The sequence below is a fragment of the Phyllobates terribilis genome, unplaced genomic scaffold (genome assembly GCF_046119375.1).
Source record: "Phyllobates terribilis strain yellow unplaced genomic scaffold, ASM4611937v1 Scaffold_9__5_contigs__length_417890890, whole genome shotgun sequence".
Lineage (NCBI taxonomy): Eukaryota > Metazoa > Chordata > Amphibia > Anura > Dendrobatidae > Phyllobates > Phyllobates terribilis.
In genome coordinates, this window is record NW_027362769.1 from 160,646,742 (window position 1) to 160,670,644 (window position 23,903).

Genomic DNA, 23,903 nt, shown 5'->3' on the forward strand with positions numbered 1-23,903 from the left:
CTTGAAAATCCTGTTCTCTAACAGCTGTCTGTCCACACTCTATCACTAATGTGATACCTGCTTATCTTGGCTCAGGCAATAAAATAAGACATCTCATTCTACTGTAAATCTTTTCACTTGCAAATGATAATATTAATCCACTTTCAGATATTTTTTTCCATCTTGTGATACCCTAGAAACTAAATATAAATAAAAATAAATAAATACATTTAAAAAACTTACACTTTAACATTTCCTCTATGATTCTATCAATGTTCCTAATAAAGATTTTTTTTTTCAATATATTAACATTTTGTACTTTTCTTCCCTAATTCCTAAACATTTTGCTGCATTTCGGAGCCAAACTAATTACCTCAGTACAGGCTGATACAGATTCATACAAGCAACGCAAGATTATGTTGCAAAGTATTAAAAGCAATTAGCGAAAGGCGATGAAAAAAAAAAAGCAAAAAAAAAAAATGCAACAATTTTTATTGTTCATGAGTTATCAATGAGTTTTAGGCCAAGCACCCGTCATCCTTTTTACGTTTTTTATGCACATTCGACGTTGTGTATTTTATGGGTTGTTACTTTATAACAATAGAAAAGAGCTATTGTTTACAACACAATAAAAGCTAATGGCAAGCAGAAAAAGTAAAGCCGGTTACCATAGGGATCTATCTCAACCGGTAAAACATTGAATTATATTGCCTTTTCCAGGAGGCTTGACAGCTAGGATGATAATCACCGCACATAGCTGGAAGTCCACAGAAACCAACAATTATAACACATTTTGACATAATGGATCTCGGCTTTATAATATTCTCTCCTAATGTGTCTAACTTCTAGTATTATTTTCTCCAGCTTGGAATAAGTGTGACATTAGATACAATGTGAGTTAATAAATATGATTCCGTGCAGATATTGTTGCATAATACCGTGCAATTAATGGAAAATAACTCTGTAAAAAGCTTATAGGGGAAAAAAAAAAGACAAGTAACTTTCTAATGTTTTATCCTTGCTTTTGACTTTGGTAGATGGTTTTGTGACAGCTCATAAAAAGGATGAAGTGTGAACTTGATATAGTTTATTTCAAGGGGTTGTGTTTGGTTGGACGACCGATTTTTTTACATTTTTTATTTTTCAATGTTGTTTTTTCCTACTTACTATTGGACCCCTTTTAATCATCTCAAGCTCTGAATAAGTTGGTATCATTGTACGGGAGCCCAGCCGGATGCAGGTGTATTCAGACCCCAGTTTGACCTTTCAATTTTTCCTCCTCACCTTCCAAAAGCTATAACTTTTTACTTTTTAGTGGCTAGAGTAGCATGAAGGCTTGTTTTATTTATTTATTTTTTGTTTTTATGTTTTTTTTTTTGCAATTCAAGCTGTGATTTTTAACATTACCACTTGGGGGTTGATACAACTTTCTGATTTATTTTTATGTTGTTTTTTATTTAACCCCTTTACCCGCGAGGGTGGTTTGCACGTTAATGACCAGGCCAATTTTTACAATTCTGACCACTGTCAATTTATGAGGTAATTACTCTGGAACGCTTCAACGGATCCCCCTGATTCTGAGATTGTTTTTTCGTGACATATTGTACTTCATGATTGTGGTAAAATTTCTTCGATATCACTTGCGTCTATTTGTGAAAAAAAAAGGAAATTTGGCAAAAATTTTGAAAATTTTGCAATTTTCAAAATTTGAATTTTTATGCCCTTAAATCAGAGAGATATGTCACACAAAATAGTTAATAAATAACATTTCCCACATGTTTACTTTACATCAGCACAATTTTGGAACCAAATTTTTTTTTTATTAGGGAGCTATAAGGGTTAAAAGTTGACCAGCGATTTCTCATTTTTCCAACAAAATTCACAAAACCATTTTTTTAGGGACCACATCACATTTGAAGTCACTTTGAGAGGTTTTTATGACAGAAAATACCCAAAAGTGACACCTTTCTAAAAACTGCACCCCTCAAGGTGCTCAAAACCACATTCAAGAACTTTATTAACACTTCAGGTGCTTCACAGGAATTTTTGGAATGTGGAAGAAAAAAATGAACATTTAACTTTTTTCACAAAAATGTTACTTTAGACCCAATTTTTTTTATTTTTGCAGGGGTAACAAGAAAAAATGGACCCCAAAATTTGTTGTGCAATTTCCCCTGGGCACGGAGATACCCCAAATGTGGGGAAAAAACACTGTTTGGGCGCACGGCAGGGCTCGGAAGGGAAGGAGCGCCATTTGAATTTTTGATTGTAAAATTTGCTTGAATAATTAGCGGACGCCATGTTGCGTTTGGAGAGCCCCTGTGTGCCTAAACATTAGAGCTCCCCCACAAGTGACCCCATTTTGGAAACTAGACCCCCCCAAGGCACCTATCTAGATGCATAGTGAGCACTTGGAACCCCCAGGTGCTTCACAAATTAATCCGTAAAAATGAAAAAGTGGAAAAAAAAACACTTTTTAATTTTTATGAATCAATTTGTGAAGCATCTGGGGGTTCCAAGTGGTCACTATGCATCTAGATAGGTGCCTTGGGTGGTCTAGTTTCCAAAATGGGGTCACTTGTGGGGGAGCTCCAATGTTTAGGTACACAGGGGCTCTCCAAACGTGACATGGTGTCCGCTAACAATTTGAGCCGATTTTCCATTCAATTTGTTAGCGGACACCATGTCGCATTTGGAGAGCCCCTGTGTGCCCAAACATTGGAGCTCCTCCACAAGTGACCCCATTTTGGAAACTAGACCCCCCAAGGCACCTATCTAGATGCATAGTGAGCACTTGGAACCCCCAGGTGCTTCACAAATTAATCTGTAAAAATGAAAAAGTGGAAAAAAAAACACTTTTTAATTTTTATGAATTAATTTGTGAAGCACCTGGGGGTTCCAAGTGCTCAATATGCATCTAGATAGGTGCCTTGGGGGGTCTAGTTTCCAAAATGGGGTCACTTGTGGGGGAACTCCAATGTTTAGGCAAACAGGGGCTCTCCAAACGCGACATGGTGTCCGCTAACAATTTGAGCCGATTTTCCATTCAATTTGTAAGCGGACACCATGTCGCATTTGGAGAGCCCCTGTGAGCCTAAACATTGGAGCTCCTCCACAAGTGACGCCATTTTAGAAACTAGACCTCCCAAGGCACCTATATAGATGCATAGTGAGCACTTGGAACCCCCAGGTGCTTCACAAATTAATCTGTAAAAATGAAAAAGTGGAAAAAAAAACACTTTTTAATTTTTATGAATCAATTTGTGAAGCACCTGGGGGTTCCAAGTGCTCACTATGCATATAGATAGGTGCCTTGGGGGTCTAGTTTCCAAAATGGGGTCACTTGTGGGGGAGCTCCAATGTTTAGGCACACAGGGGCTTTCCAAACGCGACATGGTTTCTGCTAACAATTTGAGCCGATTTTCCATTCAATTTGTTAGCGGACACCATGTCGCGTTTGGAGAGCCCCTGTGAGCCTAAACATTGGAGCTCCTCCACAAGTGACCCCATTTTGAAAACTAGACCCCCCAAGGCACCTATCTAGATGCATAGTGAGCACTTGGAACCCCCAGGTGCTTCACAAATTAATTCGTAAAAATGAAAAAGTGGAAAAAATAACACTTTTTAATTTTTATGAATCAATTTGTGAAGCACCTGGGGGTTCCAAGTGCTCACTATGCATCTAGATAGGTGCCTTGGGGGGTCTAGTTTCCAAAATGGGGTCACTTGTGTGGGAGCTCCAATGTTTAGGCTCACAGGGGCTCTCCAAACGCGACATGGTGTCCACTAACAAATTGAATTGGAAAATCGGCTCAAATTGATAGCGGACACCATGTGGCATTTGGAGAGTTCCTGTGTGCCTAAACATTGGAGCTCCCCCACAAGTGACCCCATTTTGGAAACTAGACCACCCATGGCACCTATCTAGATGCATAGTGAGCACTTGGAACCCCCAGGTGCTTCACAAATTAATTCGTAAAAATGAAAAAGTGGAAAAAATAACACTTTTTAATTTTTATGAATCAATTTGTGAAGCACCTGGGGGTTCCAAGTGCTCCCTATGCATCTAGATAGGTGCCTTGGGGAGTCTAGTTTCCAAAATGGGGTCACTTGTGGAGGAGCTCCAATGTTTAGGCTCACAGGGGCTCTCCAAACGCTACATGGTGTCCGCTAACAAATTGAATTGAAAGACGGCTCAAATTGTTAGCGGACACCATGTCGCGTTTGGAGAGCCCCTGTGAGCCTAAACATTGGAGCTCCTCCACAAGTGACCCCGTTTTGGAAACTAGACCCCCCAAGGCACCTGTCTAGATGCATAGTGAGCACTTGGAACCCCCAGGTGCTTCACAAATTAATCCATAAAAATGAAAAAGTGGAAAAAAAAACACTTTTTAATTTTTATGAATCAATTTGTGAAGCACCTGGGGGTTCCAAGTGCTTACTATGCATCTAGATAGGTGCCTTGGGGGGTCTAGTTTCCAAAATGGGGTCACTTGTGTGGGAGCTCTAATGTTTAGGCTTACAGGGGCTCTCCAAACGCGACATGGTGTCCGCTAACAAGTTAAATTGGAAAATCGGCTCAAATTGTTAGCGGACACCATGTCACGTTTCGAGAGTTCCTGTGTGCCTAAACATTGGTGCTCCCTCACAAGCGACCCCATTTTGGAAACTAGACCACCCATGGCACCTATCTTGATGCATAGTGAGCACTTGGAACCCCCAGGTGCTTCACAAATTGATTCATAAAAATTAAAAAGTGTTTTTTTTTCCACTTTTTCATTTTTACGGATTAATTTATGAAGCACCTGGGGGTTCCAAGTGCTCACTATGCATCTAGATAGGTGCCGTGGGGGCTCTAGTTTCCAAAATGGGGTCACTTGTGGAGGAGCTCCAATGTTTGGGCTCACAGGGGCTCTCCAAACGCGACATGGTGTCCGCTAACAAATTGAATTGAAAGTCGGCTCAAATTGTTAGTGGACACCATGTCGCGTTTGGAGAGCCCCTGTGTGCCTAAATATTGGAGCTCCCCCACAAGTGACCCCATTTTGGAAACTAGACCTTCCAAGGCACCTATCTAGATGCATAGTGAGCACTTGGAACCCCCAGGTGCTTCACAAATTGATTTGTAAAAATGAAAAAGTGGAAAAAAAAACACTTTTTTATTTTAACGGATTAATTTGTGAAGCACCTGGGGGTTCCAAGTGTTCACTATGCATCTAGATAGGTGCCTTGGGGGGTCTAGATTCCAAAATGGGGTCAATTGTGGGGGAGCTCCAACGTTTAGGCACACAGGGGCTCTCCAAACGCGACATGGTGTCCGCTAACAAATTGGAACCATGTCGCGTTTGGAGAACCCCTGTGTGCCTAAACATTGGAGCTCCCCCACAAGTGCCCACTTTTTGGAACGGATTCCTGGTTTGTCAATTTTATAATGTAGTGTTATATGCCAGTTGTGTATTACAACCTGACAAACACTACACAACTGAAGTATGACAACCTCACGAACACTACGTCAGCTGTGTAGTGTTCGTCGGGTTCTCATACGTCAGAAATTAATTCAATAGTCCATGGAGGTATGGTATCTTCTGAAGCAGTCTTTCATGCAGAGGCCAGGTTTGTCAGGCCAGGTGTCACATTGGTGAATGGTGTCCTTGCGTATTCCTCTTCGGTAGCACTCTTTTGTGACTTACCCTTTTTTCCGCTGTGAGGGATCTGCCCCGGGAAGTGCTGACCCGCTACAATTCGAGGTCCTTCAGTTCCAGAAGTAGTGGGACCCGCTCCGCCACCACTGCCAAATATCAGGGCCTTGATAACTGTTTCCTGAAAGTGAAGATACGACGCAGAAGTCTGGCCTTCACATTGAGACAGAAGGAAAACGTTGTCCATTGCCATCTGAACAATGTGCACTGCCAGCTTCTTATACCATACCTTGGCCTTTCTCAAAGCACTGTACAGCTGGAGGACTTGATCGGAGAGATCAACTTCCCCCATGTACTTGTTGTACCCTACTACACAGTCTGGTTTGGCGACCTGTGTAGTGGAACCTCTTACAGTGCTGAGGGTGCTGCCATCACCATGTATGGTGGTCAAGAGAAGGACATCCCTCTTGTCCTTGTACTTGACCACCAACAGGTGGTCGCTACATTGGGCTCTGCTCTCACCCCTTCTGAGCAGCTGCCCAATTAGCGTCTTTGGGAGGCCTTTCTGATTTTTGCGGACAGTACCGCAAGCTGCGGTATGTCGCACAGAGAGGGACTTGAAGAGTGGGATACTTGTATAAAAGTTATCCACATACAGGTGATAACCTTTATCCAGCAGTGGGTGTACCAAGTCCCACACAATTTTCCCACTCACTCCCAGAACAGGGGGGCATTCAGGGGGTTCAATCCAGGAGTCCTTCCCTTCATAAACTCTAAACTTGTGAGTGTACCCTGAGGTACTCTCACAAAGTTTATACAGCTTTATCCCATACCTGGACCTTTAACTGGGCAGGTACTGCCGGAATCCAAGCCGCCCCTTGAAAGCAATTAAGGACTCATCCACGCAGATATCCCTTTGGGGCACGTACACTTCACCAAACTTGTTGTTGAAGTGCTCGATGACCGGCCGAACTTTGAAAAGACGATCAAAGTTCGGGTCATCGCGTGCAGGACACCTTGCATTATCTTGGTAATGCAAGAACTTGTGGATGGCCTCAAAACATTTCCGGATCATCACCATTCGGAACACTGGAGTGTTCAAAACGTCAACACTCCAGTATTGCCGAATCTCTGTTTTTTCAGGATCCCCATATGAAGGACCAGGCCCCAAAACTTCATCATTTCTTCTGCGTCTACAGGAGACCAGTAAGAAAATGATGAAGAGGGGTTTTGTTCCAAAAATTGATGAGCATACAAATTAGTTTGGCCCACCATGAGGTTTATAAAATCCTCAGAGAAAAAGACTTTGAAAAAGTCTATTTCTGTGAGGCCGGTGGTGTCAAACTTGATTCCTGATTCCGCCACGAAATCAGGAATCAATGGCTCAAAATTTTCAGGGGGGCGAGGTCCATATGGGGTCAGTATTGGCGGGTGCTGGAACATCTTCTCTCCTGCGACGACTGCGGGGCGGTCCAGGAGAACCTGAGGAAGAAGAGGAGGAAGAAGAATAGGAAGAGGAGGATGACGAGGCGTCAGAAAAGCAAAGAAATGTGGGATCCTCGCCCTCGCTGTCGGTCTCAGTGTCGGAGGCAACAAAAGAGTATGCCTCCTCCGCTGAATAGCGAGTTTGGGATGAGCCGGCCATTTTTTTATTCCCGTGTATATGGTGCGTGTGTGTCTGTTCTTTATTTATCAACATCTTTATCAATGATTTAGATGAAGGAATTGAGGGTAAACTGATTAAATTTGCTGATGACACAAAGCTAGGAGGGATAGCTAATACTAGAGAAGAGAGAGAGAGGATTCAAAAAGACCTAAATTAACTGGAGCAGTGGGCAGCAACCAACAGAATGGTTTTTAATAGGGAAAAATGCAAAGTACTACATCTGGGCAATAAAAATGAAAAAAGCATATACAGAATGGGAGGAATAGAGCTAAGCAACAGTACATGTGAAAAAGACTTAGGTATACTAATAGATCATAGACTGAACATGAGTCAACAGTGTGATGCAGCAGCAAAACAGGCAAATACAATTCTGGGATGTATTAACAGAAGCATACAGTCTAGATCACGTGAAATCATTATTGGTCTTTACTCCTCTTTGGTCAGACCTCATCTGGAATACTGTGTACAGTTTTGGGCACCACATTTTAAAAAAGACATAGACAAACTGGAGCAAGTTCAGAGAAGAGCGACCAGAATGGTGACTGGTCTGCAAACCATGTCCTATGAGGAACGGTTGCAGGATTTGGGAATGTTTAGCTTGCAAAAAAGAAGACTGAGAGGAGACTTAATAGCTGTCTACAAATATGTCAAGGGCTGTCACATTGTAGAAGGATCATCTTTATTCTCATTTGCACAAGGAAAGACTAGAAGCAATGGGATGAAACTAAATGGGAGGAGACACAGATTAGATATTAGAAAAAACTTTTTGACAGTTAGGGTGATTAATGAGTGGAACAGGCTGCCACGAGAGGTGGTGAGTTCCCCTTCAATGGACGTCTTCAAACAGAGGCTGGACAGACATCTGTCTGAGATGATTTAGTGAATCCTGCTTTGAGCAGGGGGTTGGACCAGATGACCCAGGAGGTCCCTTCCAACTCTACCATTCTATGATTCTATGATTCTATTTAGGGTGTGTGTGTGTCAGTGTGCTTGGTGTGAACTTTTTTTCCTGAAAAAAAAAATAGAACAAAAAAAACTACCGTAGGTGGTTCAAATAGCGAGCACGAGTGCGGATCGGTGAACTATGTCACCAATCAACTCTCGGCAGCTGCTGGGTGTGTGCGCTGATGTGGTGCAAAGGTTGGGGAGAGAATTGACAGGGACAAGAAAAAGAAGAGAAAGAAAGAAAAAAAAAGAAAAAAAGAAGTCGTGAAAACAGCGAACACAGAAAAGAAAAAAAGAAAAGTCGTGAAAACAGCGAACACAGAAAAGAAAAAAAGAAAAGTCGTGAAAACAGCGAACACAGAAAAGAAAAAAAGAAAAGTCGTGAAAAGCAGCGAGCACGGACGTTGATCAGTGACGTAGACACTACTCAGCGCTCAGCCGCTGCAGGACGCACAAAAAAAAAAAATTGGTAAAAGGAGGGGGGGTGGGGGGAGAGGAGGAGGGTGGATGAGGGGAGAACAGAGATGCACTTACCAAAGTCTTCTTTGTTCTTCTTTCAGCAGGATCAGCAGCAGGTTCTGGAAGAGGCTCAGGAGCAGGATCCGCAGGATAAGGAGCTGGAGACCGACGACCCAGGAGACAGGAGCAGGAGATCCAGGACCCTGGACAGCAGCCGGACGCCGAAGCTGAAGATTCAGCAGCCAGAAGAGCTCAGCAGGATGCCAGAGCAAGAGATCCAGGACCCTGGACAGCAGCCGGACGCCGAAGCTGAAGATCCAGCAGCCTGAAGAGCTCAGCGGGATGCCGGAGCAGCAGCAGCGACTGGAGCAGGTAGGAGAAAGGTCTTGTAGTGTCACAGAAGATTGTGGAACTACAAGGCCCAGCACAGAGTGATCAGATGTGACCGCTCTGTAGAAATCCTCACCAAGTGTGAAGATTTGCAGGGCGGTCACAGGGGGGTGACAGGGTGGTGACAGGCAGGTCACAGGCCGGTCACCACCCGGTCAAGTACTCTGATTGGTGTTATTGATGATGACATCGATCGCACCAATCAGAGATGGCTGGGGCCTGGGCATGCACCACAGGGGGTTACAGGGAGGTGACAGGCAGGTCACAAGCCGGTCACCGCCCTGTGACCGCCCTGTCACCTCTGTTCAGGTATTCTGATTGGAGCGATCGATGTCATCATCGATCGCTCCAATCAGAGCTGGCTGGGGGCTGACTGGGCGCTTGTATGACTTCACAGGGGGTCATGGGGAGGTGACAGGCAGGTCACAAGCCGTTCACCGCACCGTGACCGCCCTGTTAACGCGCGCTCCCGCTGTGATCGGTGCGATCGATTTGATCAACGATCGCACTGATCCTAGCAGTTTGGGGAGAGGGCTGGGGTTACTAGGCAACAGCCTAGGAACGGTGCTCTTAGGAGCACCGATACTAGGCTGCACAGCACTGTTTCCGGCAATCTGATTGCCGGAAACAGTGAGAAATGCTGTGATTGGCTGTTCAGAATTGAACAGCCAATCACAGCGATTGTGGGTGCGGGGGGGGGGGCGGCGCCACACCCCAAGATGCCGGCGCCATCTACCCTAAGGTAAGATGGCACCGGAATTTTAATTTTATCACCGCAACTTCGGTAGCGGTGCTGCTTTAAAGATAGGGCGTACTAATACGTATCAGGTCCATAAGTCCCAGGGCACAGATACGTATTAGTACGCCTTTGGTCGGAAAGGGGTTAAAGTGTAACAGTCATTTTAATTTTTATTTCATAAATCAATACTATGCATGAAAATAAGAAACGTTGTAATATATCTTATAAGAGAAATCTGCTTCTTTCTCTTCCAGGAGCGATCAGACATTTTCATAAATTCTCAATTCAGGGGTAAAATCTGTATTCAGTGAAGATACATTTTTCCATTATTGAGATAAGAGGTGACAGTTGGTGCTCATAAAGTTCTATGTAGAGGGGAGGCAGTGAAGGGGAGGAAGAGCTACAGATAGAGCTCCTCCCCCTCCAGTCTACATATAATCTTCTCAGCACCAACTTCCATCTCCTAACTCAGGGTTAGTAAAATCTGTCTTCACTGAAGACAGATTTTACCCAGGAATTGAGAATAGTAAGAATGTATGATCACTCCTGAAGAATAAAGAAGCAGATTTCTCTTATAAGATATATTAAAAAGTTGCTTATTTTCATGCATACTGTTGATTCATGAAATAAAAATGACGGTAAGGCAAAGTATGTTTTATTAGATTGGACTTTGACATTTCAAATGACAATACTAAATTTATGATTTATTATCATTATTTTTTTTTTTTTTTGCATTTCAGTAAAAGGAGGTTTATTTGAACTTTTAAATTTTGTTTATATTTTTAAAATATTTTTCATTTATTTTTTTACATATTTTGTTAGCTCTGTTAGGAGACTTGAACCTGCAATCACTTTATCGATTGTACAATTCACTGCAATTCTATAATATTGTAGTGTATTGCTGCATTACTTTTGGACCATCACCCTGCAATCGCAATGCGGTGGGGAACCATGGCATTAGAAGGTGCACAATCATTCCATTTCCAACCTCTTAAATGCAATTGTCATGATTGACAGCGGCAACTAAGAGGTTAAAGTCCTGGGATTCCATCTAGCTAGCGATATACAGCCAGCACCCACTCCATAAATGTAGGGGGCACATCCACCATACATACATGGTGGAGATCGGCTATAGAAATCTTGGTTGTGTAGACCTTGGGACTTCCCTTGGTTTTGGCTAATTGGATGCTGATTCCATCCCGGCTTGGGAGTCATCGTCATTGAATTGTCCATAGAGAACTTTAATCTCCAGAAAGAGATGGAGGACAACCCTCTTCCCCTTGTGTTATGTTGCTATTCTGTCCCATGTGAGCCTCCAGAGCTTTCATCTCTAATTAAAACCCCTGTCTTCCAACGATAACTGCTGTCACTGTCCCAGGCTACACAGTAAAGCTGTATTGTTTTTTTGACTATTTTTAAAACTTCCTAAATCATCTGGTGCCCATTAATATCAATGGAGGTAGGTTATGTTCCACAGCCAGATAAGACTCTTAACTCCTCAGGATTAGTATTGCCATGTAGATCAGTCTTAATTACCTCAAATGCCTGCTTCCACTCATGGATGGTTTCCTGAACTTTTTTAATAAACAATTTACAACATATTTGTATCAAATACCCCCCAAAAAACAAAATTCTGATATTTAAACAGAATTAAATTAAATTATATTTTTAAAGTTTACACTGATATTAAAATGGTTATTTTCATCTTTAAAAGTTATCACCTATCGACAGTTTTGGTGATAACTTGCAGACCAGTGGAGGATCGACCAATGGGACCCACATCAATTGTGTGATCGAGGCTCTGCTATATCCCATTGGAATGGAGTGTTACACCACTTAAAGAGGTTGGCCACTACTTTTTTATTAATGGCCTATCTTTGGGATAGCCCATTAATATCTGATCGGTGAGGGTGTGACAACCGGAAACCCCTGCTGATGAGATGCTTCTGAGATAAGCGGGGGCTGGAAGTTCTTGGATGCTTCAGCAGATCCACTGTAGTGGCTGTTGACGGGTATCTCTGATCCATCCCCATTCATCTGAAATAAGGGTGGATCTGCAGTGCTCGGCTATGGCCGCTATAGAAATGATAGAGCTGCTGTTTTCTAGCAGCATTCAAGAACTTTCAGCTGCCACTGGTAATAGCTGATCAGCGGGGGGTGTTGGGTGTTGGACCACACTAATGAGATATTGATGACCTATCCTAAGGCTACGGTAACACAACCGTATATTCTCTCATCTGTCAGAATCAGGACGATTATGTTAATCACACTCTGATCAAACTCCTCGAATGAGGAGAAGATGGGAAAAAAAAATGTCTCCATGTTTTCCATTCAGGCAGTCCGTGAAAATCAGATTGCACTCAGATGACATCCGAGTGTAGTCCTATTTTTCCCATCAACTCATTGACTTGCATGGCCGAGTGCATTCCGAATACCCAATCAAACTCTGGCATTCTGTGATTATTTTCGTCGTACCAGCTTGGTCCAGTAAAAAAAAATGGCCATGTGCACGGCCCCATAGAATAACATTTGTCTGAGTGCAATCCGATGTTTTGCCGGATCGCACTCGGACCGAGAATACAGCCACGTGCATAAGCCATTAGGATCAGCCATTAATAAAAAATTGTTCTGGTCAACGCCTTTAATTCGCTCTCCATGGCGTTGCCGGAGATAGCAGTTTGGACCTCCACTGATTTAAAGGATGGATGATAACTTTTAATGATGGAAACAACTTTTAATTTTCCTGCCGGTCACAGTTTTATTTGATAAATAGGTGTATAGCTACAAACTACAGCATCGTTATACCGATGAAGATGAGCTTTCGCTGTTTTTATCACAACTTCCTATCCTTCAAACTTTTCCACTAATACTTCGTAACTCCTTAACTAAGACATTTTTTTTCTTAATAGATTTGTTACTAAAGGAAAAGAAGAATTTCCCACAGAGGCTTTTCAGACTGGTACATATTCTTACATTGATATATTTTCTACTGTTTAAGCTTCGGCTTGAATACTTAAATAGATATGCCTGGTCTATCTTTGAATAACAAGTCAACTGGTGAAAAGTAATTTAGTCTGTTGGATGAGAGTCAGATCTTGTTATTAGACAAGTAACATTGGTATCAGAATACTAATTTGTCGTCAGGATTCCTGTGGTTAACTGCAAACTTTTTTGTAATTAACTTTCGACTTTGAATCTAAGCCCAATAAAAAAAATAAAAAAAAAAAAATAAAGTAGATTATTTTTTCTCTCCAATCTTAGGAGAAAACATCCCTTAGTCCATAAACTGAAGAATTTACAAGAGCTTTTGTTATTATTAGAAAAGGTTTTATGATATAAAACTTTATTTTTATGTTGTAGCGGTGCTCCATTATGACATGACAGCGGCAGGTCCGAAATGAGTTGTTGATATTCATACACTATAAAAGCTCAGGGATATTTCGGTGTCTCATATAAGTTGTTTTATGGTAGTGAAAGTTTTGCCTTGTTCAGACCTCATTAAATTAAATATCTCAAAAAGCAAATTGTAGAATTATTGTACAGGGAAGATTTTTATTGCCGAGAAAGAAAAAAATTATGCTTCGTTTTTTTTTTTTTTTAAACTTTTACTACATTTTTTTTCCCATAATGCAGGTTATTTTGATTTCTTTAAGGTTTATCCTATTAAAAAAAAGAATTGTCTCATCATACATGGGTAAAATTGCAAAATACTTGTAAAAACAATCAACATTGTAATTTACTTGGTATTAAAAATCCTTTCTAGTTTCAAGAATGGAGGGATTTTTATTTGTATTGTTTACTGCTCATTGCCTTGGTTTCCGGCCACTTCTGCAGGCTATCAGAGGTGGCCATTCCAAGCAAGAAGAACAGCTCTTATAACCTGCTTTCTATAAAATTTGTAAGCGTTGCTCTACAGCTGGCTGGATCTCTGACTCTGCTTGCAGCATCAGAAAATGTACAGTTTGGGCCAATGGTCCAACCTGTCAATCAATCCAGATCCTTAGCTCTTGGCCATATTTTATAGTTATTACAAAGAGTTTCTCTCACTCTGGAGGACTTGTCCAGTCCTGCAAACATAAGCAATTGATTTGTAATGCTTAATTTCCCCTCTAGTGGCGCTGCAGGGATATTCAACACTTGGAGCCTGGTTTCCCCATCACTGGGGTGGGGCAGCAGTAGTTACTTTTGGATCTGTCACGGGTGTGTCAGAAGTGACAGACAGTCGCCCTGCAGTTGTTTGCAAGAGATCTCTTTATTTGGCATTACAGATACCTTCTTAGAAGCTGTCTCTCTAGGACCCAGTGGCTACCTTCCTCTTGCTAATTAACACCCTGGCCTAGGTGTATAAATACCTGCTGTTTGCTAGAGGGAGGTGCCAGTGACACTCTCATGACCCCTTGTGAAAGCTTGAGCTAGTTCAGTACTTCTTCCCCTCTGGTGCTAAGAAGACGTGTGTTCATCTCTCTTAAGTCGACTAAAGCTAAGCTATCTTCCCTTGTTTGTTCCCCCTTGTTATCTTTAATTGTTAGTGGGGATCAACTAGCGCTCACCTCCTCCCTTCCCTAGCCCAGGCCAAATGCCAGAGAAAGACAGGGCGAGGTTCCTGTGCGATGATTGGTGCGGAACCAATATAGGGACGTTAGGGGAGACGGGGTGATATAGGTCAGCCTAGGAGTTCTCCCCTATCCCCTTTCCCTAGAGTCTGGGCCCCCTTTTCCCCCTTCCGTTCATGTTGCACTTAGTCTTTCCTACACCTTGTGTGACAGGATCTGATTTTTAGAGATAGTCCACAGTCAGTAACTTTTTTTTATTGCCTTACTGACATATGAAGTACAATTACGTCATATGCCAACTCTTTGACTTTAATGCAGGCTCGCAAGCCGAGCCTATATCTTTCCCGACAAATGATGGCTCTGTCATTCAGCAATCATCTGCCTCTAACAGCCACAGGTGGAGTGGAGCTCCTCCTGCACTTTTAACCTGTTAAATGCCATTTAATGGGCACCAGAAGGGGGAGGGCGCCATTGTATGCACCTGTCGGCGCACCCGTGACGTGATCTCAAGGTGCTGATGAGTTGCCTTGACAGCTGTGGTTCTGCTGAAGACCTCCTTGCCTATCATGACAGTACTCCTGTGAAAGCTAGCTTGTTCCTGGCTGTAGTGGTGTAATATTGATATTAATAGCAGAAGCAATCAGACAATCACAAGTTCGAGTCCATTAAGGGGACTAACAATGACAGTTAAAGTAAAAAATATATATTATTAAAAATATGAAAAAAAATATAGAGAAAAAACTATACATGTTTGGAATTTGCATAATCATACTGAAATGGAGAATCATATTGTGAGGTCAGTTTTTCCGGGTAGTGAGCATGGGAAATAAAAAAGGCAAAATGAATTTCAGAATTGTGCTTTTTTTTTTCACTATTTTGACATGTTGAAAATTTTTTTCCCCACTTTCCAAATGACACTTTATCCCCTTTCTGACAATTAACGTAAATGTATGCCACATGTCGGATTTCGGTGCATCAAGTGGGCTCAAGAGCTGAGCCTGCTCCATACACAACATATGCCAGCTGTGTAATACAGCCAGCACTTGCCTATATCATCAGCAATAATAATTAGCCAAAATCGCTGCTTTTGAACTCTTTAATCTATGACAGCAGCATTTATCCAAATCACCAAAACGCACCCCTTTAAATGCCCAAAATCTCTCACCACCCCACCCCACCAATGATGCACTGGCTGAGTGCTAATGGTTTGAAATATTACAATATTAAATTCATTATTAAATTTATTAAATTCACTATTATTTATTAAACTTTGTAAAGTTAAAAAAATAGAAATGCCAGAATTTCGCTTCTTTGTTGTTGTTTTTTTGCTATACCTCTTGGAAAAGTATCATGAAAAGTGCTTGAAAGTCATGTACCCCAAATTGGTAAAATAAAATTGTCAGCTCACGTTAATAAAAGAAAGTTCTCATAGAGATCCATTGACCAAAAAAATAAGAAAGTTAAGGATCTCAGAGTAGGTGACAAACCCACATTGTCTATACAATTTTTTAGCCTTTAAACTCTAAAAAAAAAAAGTTTACAAGTTTTGTATCGCCAATGTGAAGAATCATGTTGCCAAATAAATGAGTCATGGTGGAAAAAGGTTAAATTATGTTTTTTTCACCATTTCGCCCCACTAAGATTTTTTTACCCTATATTTCAGTACATTATTTGGTAAAATAAATGGTGTCAATCAAAAAATACAACTTGCCCCGCAAAACAAAAACAAAAAACTATCCTTCATATAGCTATGTCAATGGAAGTTATTACTCCTGGAATAAAAGCAGGGAAAAGAAAAAGTGCAAAAGAAAAATACAAATCACTAGTTAAGCTAGAAAAGGGATCATTTAAGCCAGACAATTGTTTGAGATAATTGACTCTAAAAGTAAAAGTTTTTTTTAAATAAAATGGCAAAACAAAACAATAAAAAATCTGTTCTAATTTAGAAAAACAAAACTTTTAAAAAGCAAGCAATCTTTAACGTTGAAAAACAGTGACTGATGGAGATACCGATCCTGTAAGTGCCAGCCGTCGTAGTAGAGCAGTATCTTTACAATTACGATATCGCTGTTATACGGTAAGAAAAAGTAATGACTTCTTCACGTAAACCCTAAGCGTCTCTTTAATATTTAACATGCCATTTGTTTTGTAGGTTGTAATTCAGGTAATGTGCTTGTTAGCTAAAGCCGGTCATTTTCCTCCCAGTGGTTGGCCGCACACAACCTTAGCGAGTTTTGAATTCAATCCTGGATATTCGAGGTCGTACAGCCAGAAAGCTTGTCACCGTAATGACTCATAACTTAGACATTATGTAGCGGTTGTATCAGTCGTCTCATTAATCTTATCATTTCTGATTACAGTCCCCAACCAAGAGATCCAGGGCGTGATAGCATTAACGTTGTTTGAAGACTACATCTACTGGACAGACGGCAAAACCAAGTCACTGAGCCGAGCCCACAAAACCTCCGGCGCAGACAAGACCCTACTGCTTAACTCTTGGCATACCATATCGGATATTGAAGTTTACCACGCTTATCGTCAGCCCGATGGTGATTATATCACTTTCTTCTTACTTCGTACCCTTTGTATCATTCGCATTTTCAAGCAATTTATATTATATTGGGATATAGTTATTTTTTAAAAACTTTTGTAAAGCAATACACACTCGACCTTTCTGCCCTGGGGAAATCTAGCTCCAAGAGTTAGAACTCATTATAATTTATAACGAAGTGTAGTAGAAGGAAAAGCTTTTTTGAAAGGGTAATTGGGAATTTGTAAATATCAGAGCTAAAAAACGAGACTTTCGCCAACTTCAAAACACAGATGGCACTTCTCTCTCCATCTCAGGGGGATACATTCCTTTCGCTTACATTTTTACTTTGGAAAAAAAAACGAGAGAAATAAAATAAAAAAAGAAAGAAAATAAAATTGCAACCCAGTATGTTTGAAGAGGACTTAGGTACAGGTGTAATATGGCTCCACTTTTGCGTCAGGAGGTGAGCTGTGCAGGTGATATCACATCTACAGATATTTGCCTGATACCTGCTGCTCGTGCACGCAAACCATCAAATATCTGTAGACGAGACATCACCGGCGCTACTCACATCTCAGTGCAGGGTTATTCCCAACATTTAAAGAAGCACTTCTCCTACCATCAAAGTTTTTATCCTCTTAATATATTGCAATTATCATATTATGTAGCACTGTATACCAACTATTGCTCATTTTGCCTTTCTACCTACAATTGCTCATTTTACCTTTCTACCCAGTTAATTCTTCTCTTTTCTCTGCTCTGTATCAAAACAGGAAGTCTCTTTTCTCTGCATGAATTATTCCCCTCTGCCACTCCTGACCCAGCTGATGCCTCCTCCCCCCTGCCAGCAACTTTTGCAGTGACTCATGAGTCATACAGGGAAAAGAGACTTCCTGTTTCTACATAGAGCTTAAAAGGATTCAGGAAGTCAGTTTTTAATCATGTGATGTTATAGACATAATGGAAAAGAGGAGAATTATCTGGGTAGAAAGGTAAAATGAGCAATTGTAAGTACACAGTGCTGTATAATATGATGACTACAATATATTAAGAGAATAAAAACTTTGATGGGAGGAGGAGGAGGACTTCTTTAAAATCAATCTTTACGCAAAAATAGATGACAACTTGCAGATTGGTGGGGTCAAACTGCTGGGTAAACCCAAGAACATAGGTCTGATATGCCCCATCAGAATGGAGTGTCGGCCACATATACAGTACAGACCAAAAGTTTGGACACACCTTCTCATTTAAAGATTTTTCTGTATTTTCATGACGTTGAAAATTGTACATTCACACTGAAGGCATCAAAACTATGGATTAACACATGTGGAATTATATACTTAACAAAAAAGTGTGAAACCACTGAAAATATGTGTTATATTCTAGATTCTTCAAAGTAGCCACCTTTTGCTTTGATGACTGCTTTGTACACTCTTGGCATTCTCTTGATTCAGTGTGAATGTACAATTTTCATAGTCATGAAAATACATAAAAATCTTTAAATGAGAAGGTGTGTCCAAACTTTTGGTCTGTACTGTACTTACCACCGCTCCATTTATTCTCATGAGCAGAAAGGGATGTGGTCCTGCACCAAAAAACAAAAAGCTGCCACGCAGCTCAATCAACTAAAGAAAAAAGTTATGGCAGCATAAACAAATTATATTCTTTTTAAGTACCGTATAATTAATATTGATTTTTTTCAAGTTGTAACCTAAGAAAATCTATATTGATTTAGCAGTAATCATACTGACCTATTCAATAAAGTTAATATATGCAAAATTAAAATTTTTAAAAAAATTAAAGTTTTCAAAATTATAAAATGCTAGTTTGTGAAGACCAATTTTGCTTGTGTCCTTAAAGGGGTGTTCCTAATAAGACAGTTATCTGTGTCAAACATGCACACCACTGCTCCTTTCACACAGGGGACTTTGAGGGATTCCCATTCTTGGGATCGATATGGTCCCAGAAGTTAGACTCCTAGCAGTTATACATTTATCACTAGCAATGAGCGGATTGTTTGAAATTTCAATTCGGCGGTTCACCCAAATTTTATATGAAAATTAAATTTTTTATTTGTCATGAGCTGAATGTTCCTTATTATAATCTGGAGTCTCTCCACACATCAGAGCTTAATAAACCTAAGATGTAAAAAAGACAAAAAAATCCTGATACCTCACCTCTCCCACTGTGTGCACCCCACCCTCCGTTCCTCGGAGTCTTTGCTTTCAGACGTCATTCGACTCATCTGCTTGTCCTTCACTATAGACCGGGACTTTGAGCGTCAACCAGACCTCTGGGGTTACATCACCTTGTCCGGCCACCACATCACAACTTACGACATGCAGTAACTTTCAGGACCTGGTCATGGCCAGAAGTCCCAGCCTATAGCGAAGAACAAGCAGAGGAGGTGCGTGATGGCTGAAGGAAGTGGCTCTGAGAACCGGAAAGCGGGCAGCACCCAGGGTCTACAGAGAGTTGTGAGATGTGTTTTATGTTTTTTTTTCTTTTTTTGTTATTATTTTCCATCTTTTTTACGATTTAACAAAATGGCATTAGGACATTTTTTTTTCAAACCTCTTGAATCAAATTGCAAAGAATTCAGAATAACACGGAACAGTAAAGTTCAGGAGATTCGACTCAAACTCGATCCTTCGCAGATCGATCCGCTCATCTCTATTTATCATCTATCCAGTGAATAAATGTATGTAATAGGAATACTCTTTTAAGGGGTTAAATGATGAAATTGTAATTGCCTACAGCTATCACTAGGGGAACTAAAAAGCTAGCTGCAGACCTTTTTAATGTAAATTTAGTGTGCAGTAACATAATGTACAATACAAATATATATTGTCATATATTGTGGTACCGTGTTAGCCAGAAAAATCGATGTAAATACTTTTATGCCCAAAAATGACAAAAATATTCTCGGAGTGATACCTTTATTGGCTAACCAGAAAATATATATATATATATATATATATATATATATATATATATATATATATATATATATATATATGCAAGCTTTCAGAGCACAGAGGCTCCTTCTTCAGGCATTATTACAAAATTTAAACTTTGTAATAACAATATGGAGCCCCAACCAAAACTGATCAGTGCAAAATCTAATGAAAACTCTGTTTCATTGTTTGCCATTACCCAATTATCTTATCACCTGTGCCAAGCGGGAAGCAGTCATTTATAAACTGATAAGCGGAGTTATTATAGCAATTTGGTCCAGTCTGTAAGGCTAGGTTTAGGGTTAGGATGTGTTCTGCTTTCTTGTATACTGTTACAGAAATTGCTTGTACGAAGTTAAAAGTAGTGTTTGGCTCACCTGGTGAGGTGGATCCCCCAAGTCTTATGTTCGTGTGGGCCAATGGACACCGGGCATTGATACAACAAGCAGAAAAGCATGTGGGTAGGGGGACTTAACACTCTCAGGAGCAGCAGGACGGATGCAATGGAACCCAGCAACGATGGAAGCAAGTTAAAGTATAGTGTGCACAGAAGGTGAAGCACACCAAGCATAAGACTAGAGTCTAAATCCCAAGACACAGGAGGGGGTCTTAATGGGCCTTAAATAGATCTAGGGAGATGATGTCGGGTTTTGCAAGTTGCTGGCTGTGGAACACAACAGAGGGCAACTTACCCAGGGGAAGGAAGTAGAGCCTGGGATACCCGGGACAGGTGTGTAACAGGTAGTCATCTATAAATTGATAAGAGAAGTCATTATAGCAATGTGGTCCTTCCTATAGTGTTACGTTTAGGGCTAGGGTAAGGTTTTGCTCTGTTTCATTATATAGCATTACAAAATTTAGACTTAGAGTTAGGGCTCGTGCACACAAACGATTATATCGGACGAGTGCTATCTGTGGTTTTCAGGGATAGCACTCGTACCCATGATATTCTGTGGGGCTGTGCTTATGTCCAATTGCACATATTGAATCAAAATTGCCAATGCGAGTGTATGGGTCTGTGAAAAACATAGGAGCGCACTCGGATTCTCATGGACTGTCAAAATGGATAAGGTGGAGAAACTTTTTTTTATTCTTCTCTTCATGTCCAAGAAAAAACAATGTCAGTCTGGTCAAAGTCTGATAAGAATAATCAGACCATTTTTCTTGGATGGATAGAAAACTGTCATGTACACCTACCTTTGAACGGAATCTTTCATCTGGTTTTCGCTATTTAATTGAACAGCAGCATATTGTAATGGCAGAGATCCTGATTTTAGAGATGTGTCACTTGCTCTGCAGCTTAATGTAGTTTCAATACAATCAGTGTTTTTTTAGGAGACTATCATTGCAGGACTAGGTGTCAGATGCCAGGAAGTCCAGCTAATCTGTGTAACCCCGCCCCCACCACTGATTGGCAGCTTGCTGACAGTGTACACAGGAAGTTGCCAGTCAGTGATGTAGGCAGGCTTATTCACAGCTCTACATTCTGAGCACTGCTACATCTATAACAGATAAAACATTGAGTCAATAAAAACTGCACCAAGCAGCCCAGAAATTGACACATCTCTGGAATCAGGGTCTCTGCCCCTAAATCATGCTTCTTTCAGATTACATGGCAAAAGTACCTGCTGACAGATTGAGATTAAGGTGTGATCTGTTTTATTGTGTATACCATATTTTGTGGCCTATAAGACGCCCGGACCGTAAGATGCAGCCCAAATTTTGGGGAGGAAAATAGGAAAAAAATTGTTTTAATAAAATGGTGGTGCATCTTATAGTCAACTTTTCTGGTAGCTTACTGGATGGGGGCAGCTGCATTGGAGCCGAATCGCAGGAGGCATGGTTGCTGCTGCAGGAAACTGGCGGTGCCAGGAGTAAGGCAATGCTGCAGGCCCCGGGCTGGGAGGAGGGGGTGTTCGGCAGTAAGAGGCTGGGGCGGGCTCTGGGCTTTCAGAAAATGACGGGAGTCCCCGCACTTCCCATCCTTTTCACTGTGGTGGACTCTCGAGAGATCCACCACAGCCGCTCCCCCCGGTAAGCTACATTTGGATTATAAGACGCACCCCCATTTTTACCCCCAAATTTGGGGGGGGGGAAAGTGTCTTATAATTTGAAAAATGTGGTAATTGCAGAACTCACTTGTACTGCGTCAAAATCAGACATATCGATATAATCGATATGACCCAAAAAAGGGAATCCCTATCAAATTCCACCCAATTACAATAAGTAGCAGAATCAGAGGCATAGCTAGGGTTTTGGTTCAGGGGGAACGAAACTTCTGAGTGGGTCTCTAACCAGGTAACCCTGATTACAAAAATAGTGGCGCACCCAGATAGTGGATGTAGGAGAACCTCAGCAGATGACCGCGCTGTTACTAAAAATAATCTCTATACAAAGACCAGCACTGATATTACCGCAATATGGTGACATATATTGATAGATGCCAGTCCTGCAGAATATATAAAATATTACAGTTATATATAGTGACTTACAGCTGATGTTCTTTCTGATTAAATTGTTCACTTTTCCCGTCTTTTCCATCTGGCCCAGACCGACACGACAACTTCTCCATCCAGGACTCAGAGTCTCAGGTCTGCAGGGATCACAACAAAGACACATTTGACTCCTTACATTTCAGGACCCGTCCACATCTATTCCCAACCTGCACAAACCCCTCATCCTGCTGATACCCCAATACTGAGCAGCTGCTGTATGTGTCCCTATTACTGCACCTTCTTTGTGCCCTCTAAATGGTAAAACAAACCTCTAGAATATAGTAATGGACTGTGCAAGTCCCCTAGAAAACATTGCCCACATTTTGCCCCCTAGAAAGTAATAATGCCCTCTGTGTGACAGTTACAATAACCTGAGTTCCCCTATAACGATAAGTGCCCACTTAACATTAAGTAATGTCCTGAGTCTCCCCCCATGTACAGCTCCCCTCTACACAGTATAATGCTCTCTTGTACACAGTATAATGCCCCCTCACTGTATAGTACCCCCCACACACAGTATACTGACTAGAGATGAGCGTTGTTCTACTCGAACTGTTCGCCAATCTCAAATTCGAGCTGTTTTGGGCGGTGTTCGAGCCGTTCGGCGAACACGAACAATTTGAGAAAAATTCGGCTGTTCGAGGTTATGTTCGATAACTGTTCGTGCACCAAAATCATAACTGGATTTTTTCTCAGTAATGATGAAAATTAATGTTAATACGCAGTTTGAGTGTACAGCGGGGTGGGGGGAGGGGCAGGGGATGGATCTCTGCAGGAACAATGAAGATCTCCATTTTTTTTTCTCTTTCCCGCATTTACAGTGGGGAGGTGCAATCTGTCAGCCTATCAGCAGCGCACACACGGAGCGAAGTGCTTTTTTTCACACAAGCAAGGGCATGTGTCATTGGCAGTGTATGTCACATGTCCTTGCCCTATAAGACCAAGCCATTTTCCCCGTCGCCACCATTTTCTCACTGCTGCAGCTGCGTGTTAGACGGCACCGCTGTTGCTGTGTGCGCTATACCTTGTTAATTTCAAGCCAATTTTCGCACAAATCTACAGATAGCTTGGGAGTAGGGAATAGTTGTGATTGCAGTCCTTTTAAGGACTAGGTTACAGCATTTCCTACGACTTTTATCAGGCTGGTCTGTGCTCTTAAATAGATAGATTGTGGGAGTAAAGACTAATTGTAATTGCAGTCCTTTTCAGGACTAGGTTACATCAGTTCCTATCAGTTTTTGCCAGGCAGGTCTGTGCCAGTGCTGTGCAAGTTTTTTTCACAGCATTTGGCTGAATCTAACAAAGCTAATCCTTTTTGGCCTATTGCAGAGTGTGTTAGTCAGTGGAGTAGCCTATCTGTGTTGCAAGATATACCACCTGTGTATAGAATACCAATTTTTTTACTGCACCTAGTGAAGTAAAATCTTTTGGGCATAGCATCATTCTATTAGTCCATCTATACTGACCTCCATCAGGTTGCAAATTGAATATAATTTTTTTCTGCATCTAGCTCTGAAAAAATATTGGGCTTCTAGTTGTGTGTGGGAC

General features: G+C 41.2%; 1 protein-coding gene across 5 annotated transcripts in view; it reads left to right on the forward strand.

Annotated features, from left to right (window-relative positions):
• The window catches only part of LRP1B (LDL receptor related protein 1B), a 2,071,868-nt gene that overhangs the window by 1,808,907 nt on the left and 239,058 nt on the right, over nucleotides 1-23,903 (forward strand). For all 5 annotated transcript variants that reach the window (XM_073647246.1, XM_073647248.1, XM_073647249.1 and 2 more), the window contains exon 61: nucleotides 16,731-16,919. In XM_073647246.1, the coding sequence (XP_073503347.1) occupies nucleotides 16,731-16,919 (189 nt within the window). The remainder of the gene's footprint in view (nucleotides 1-16,730; nucleotides 16,920-23,903) is intronic.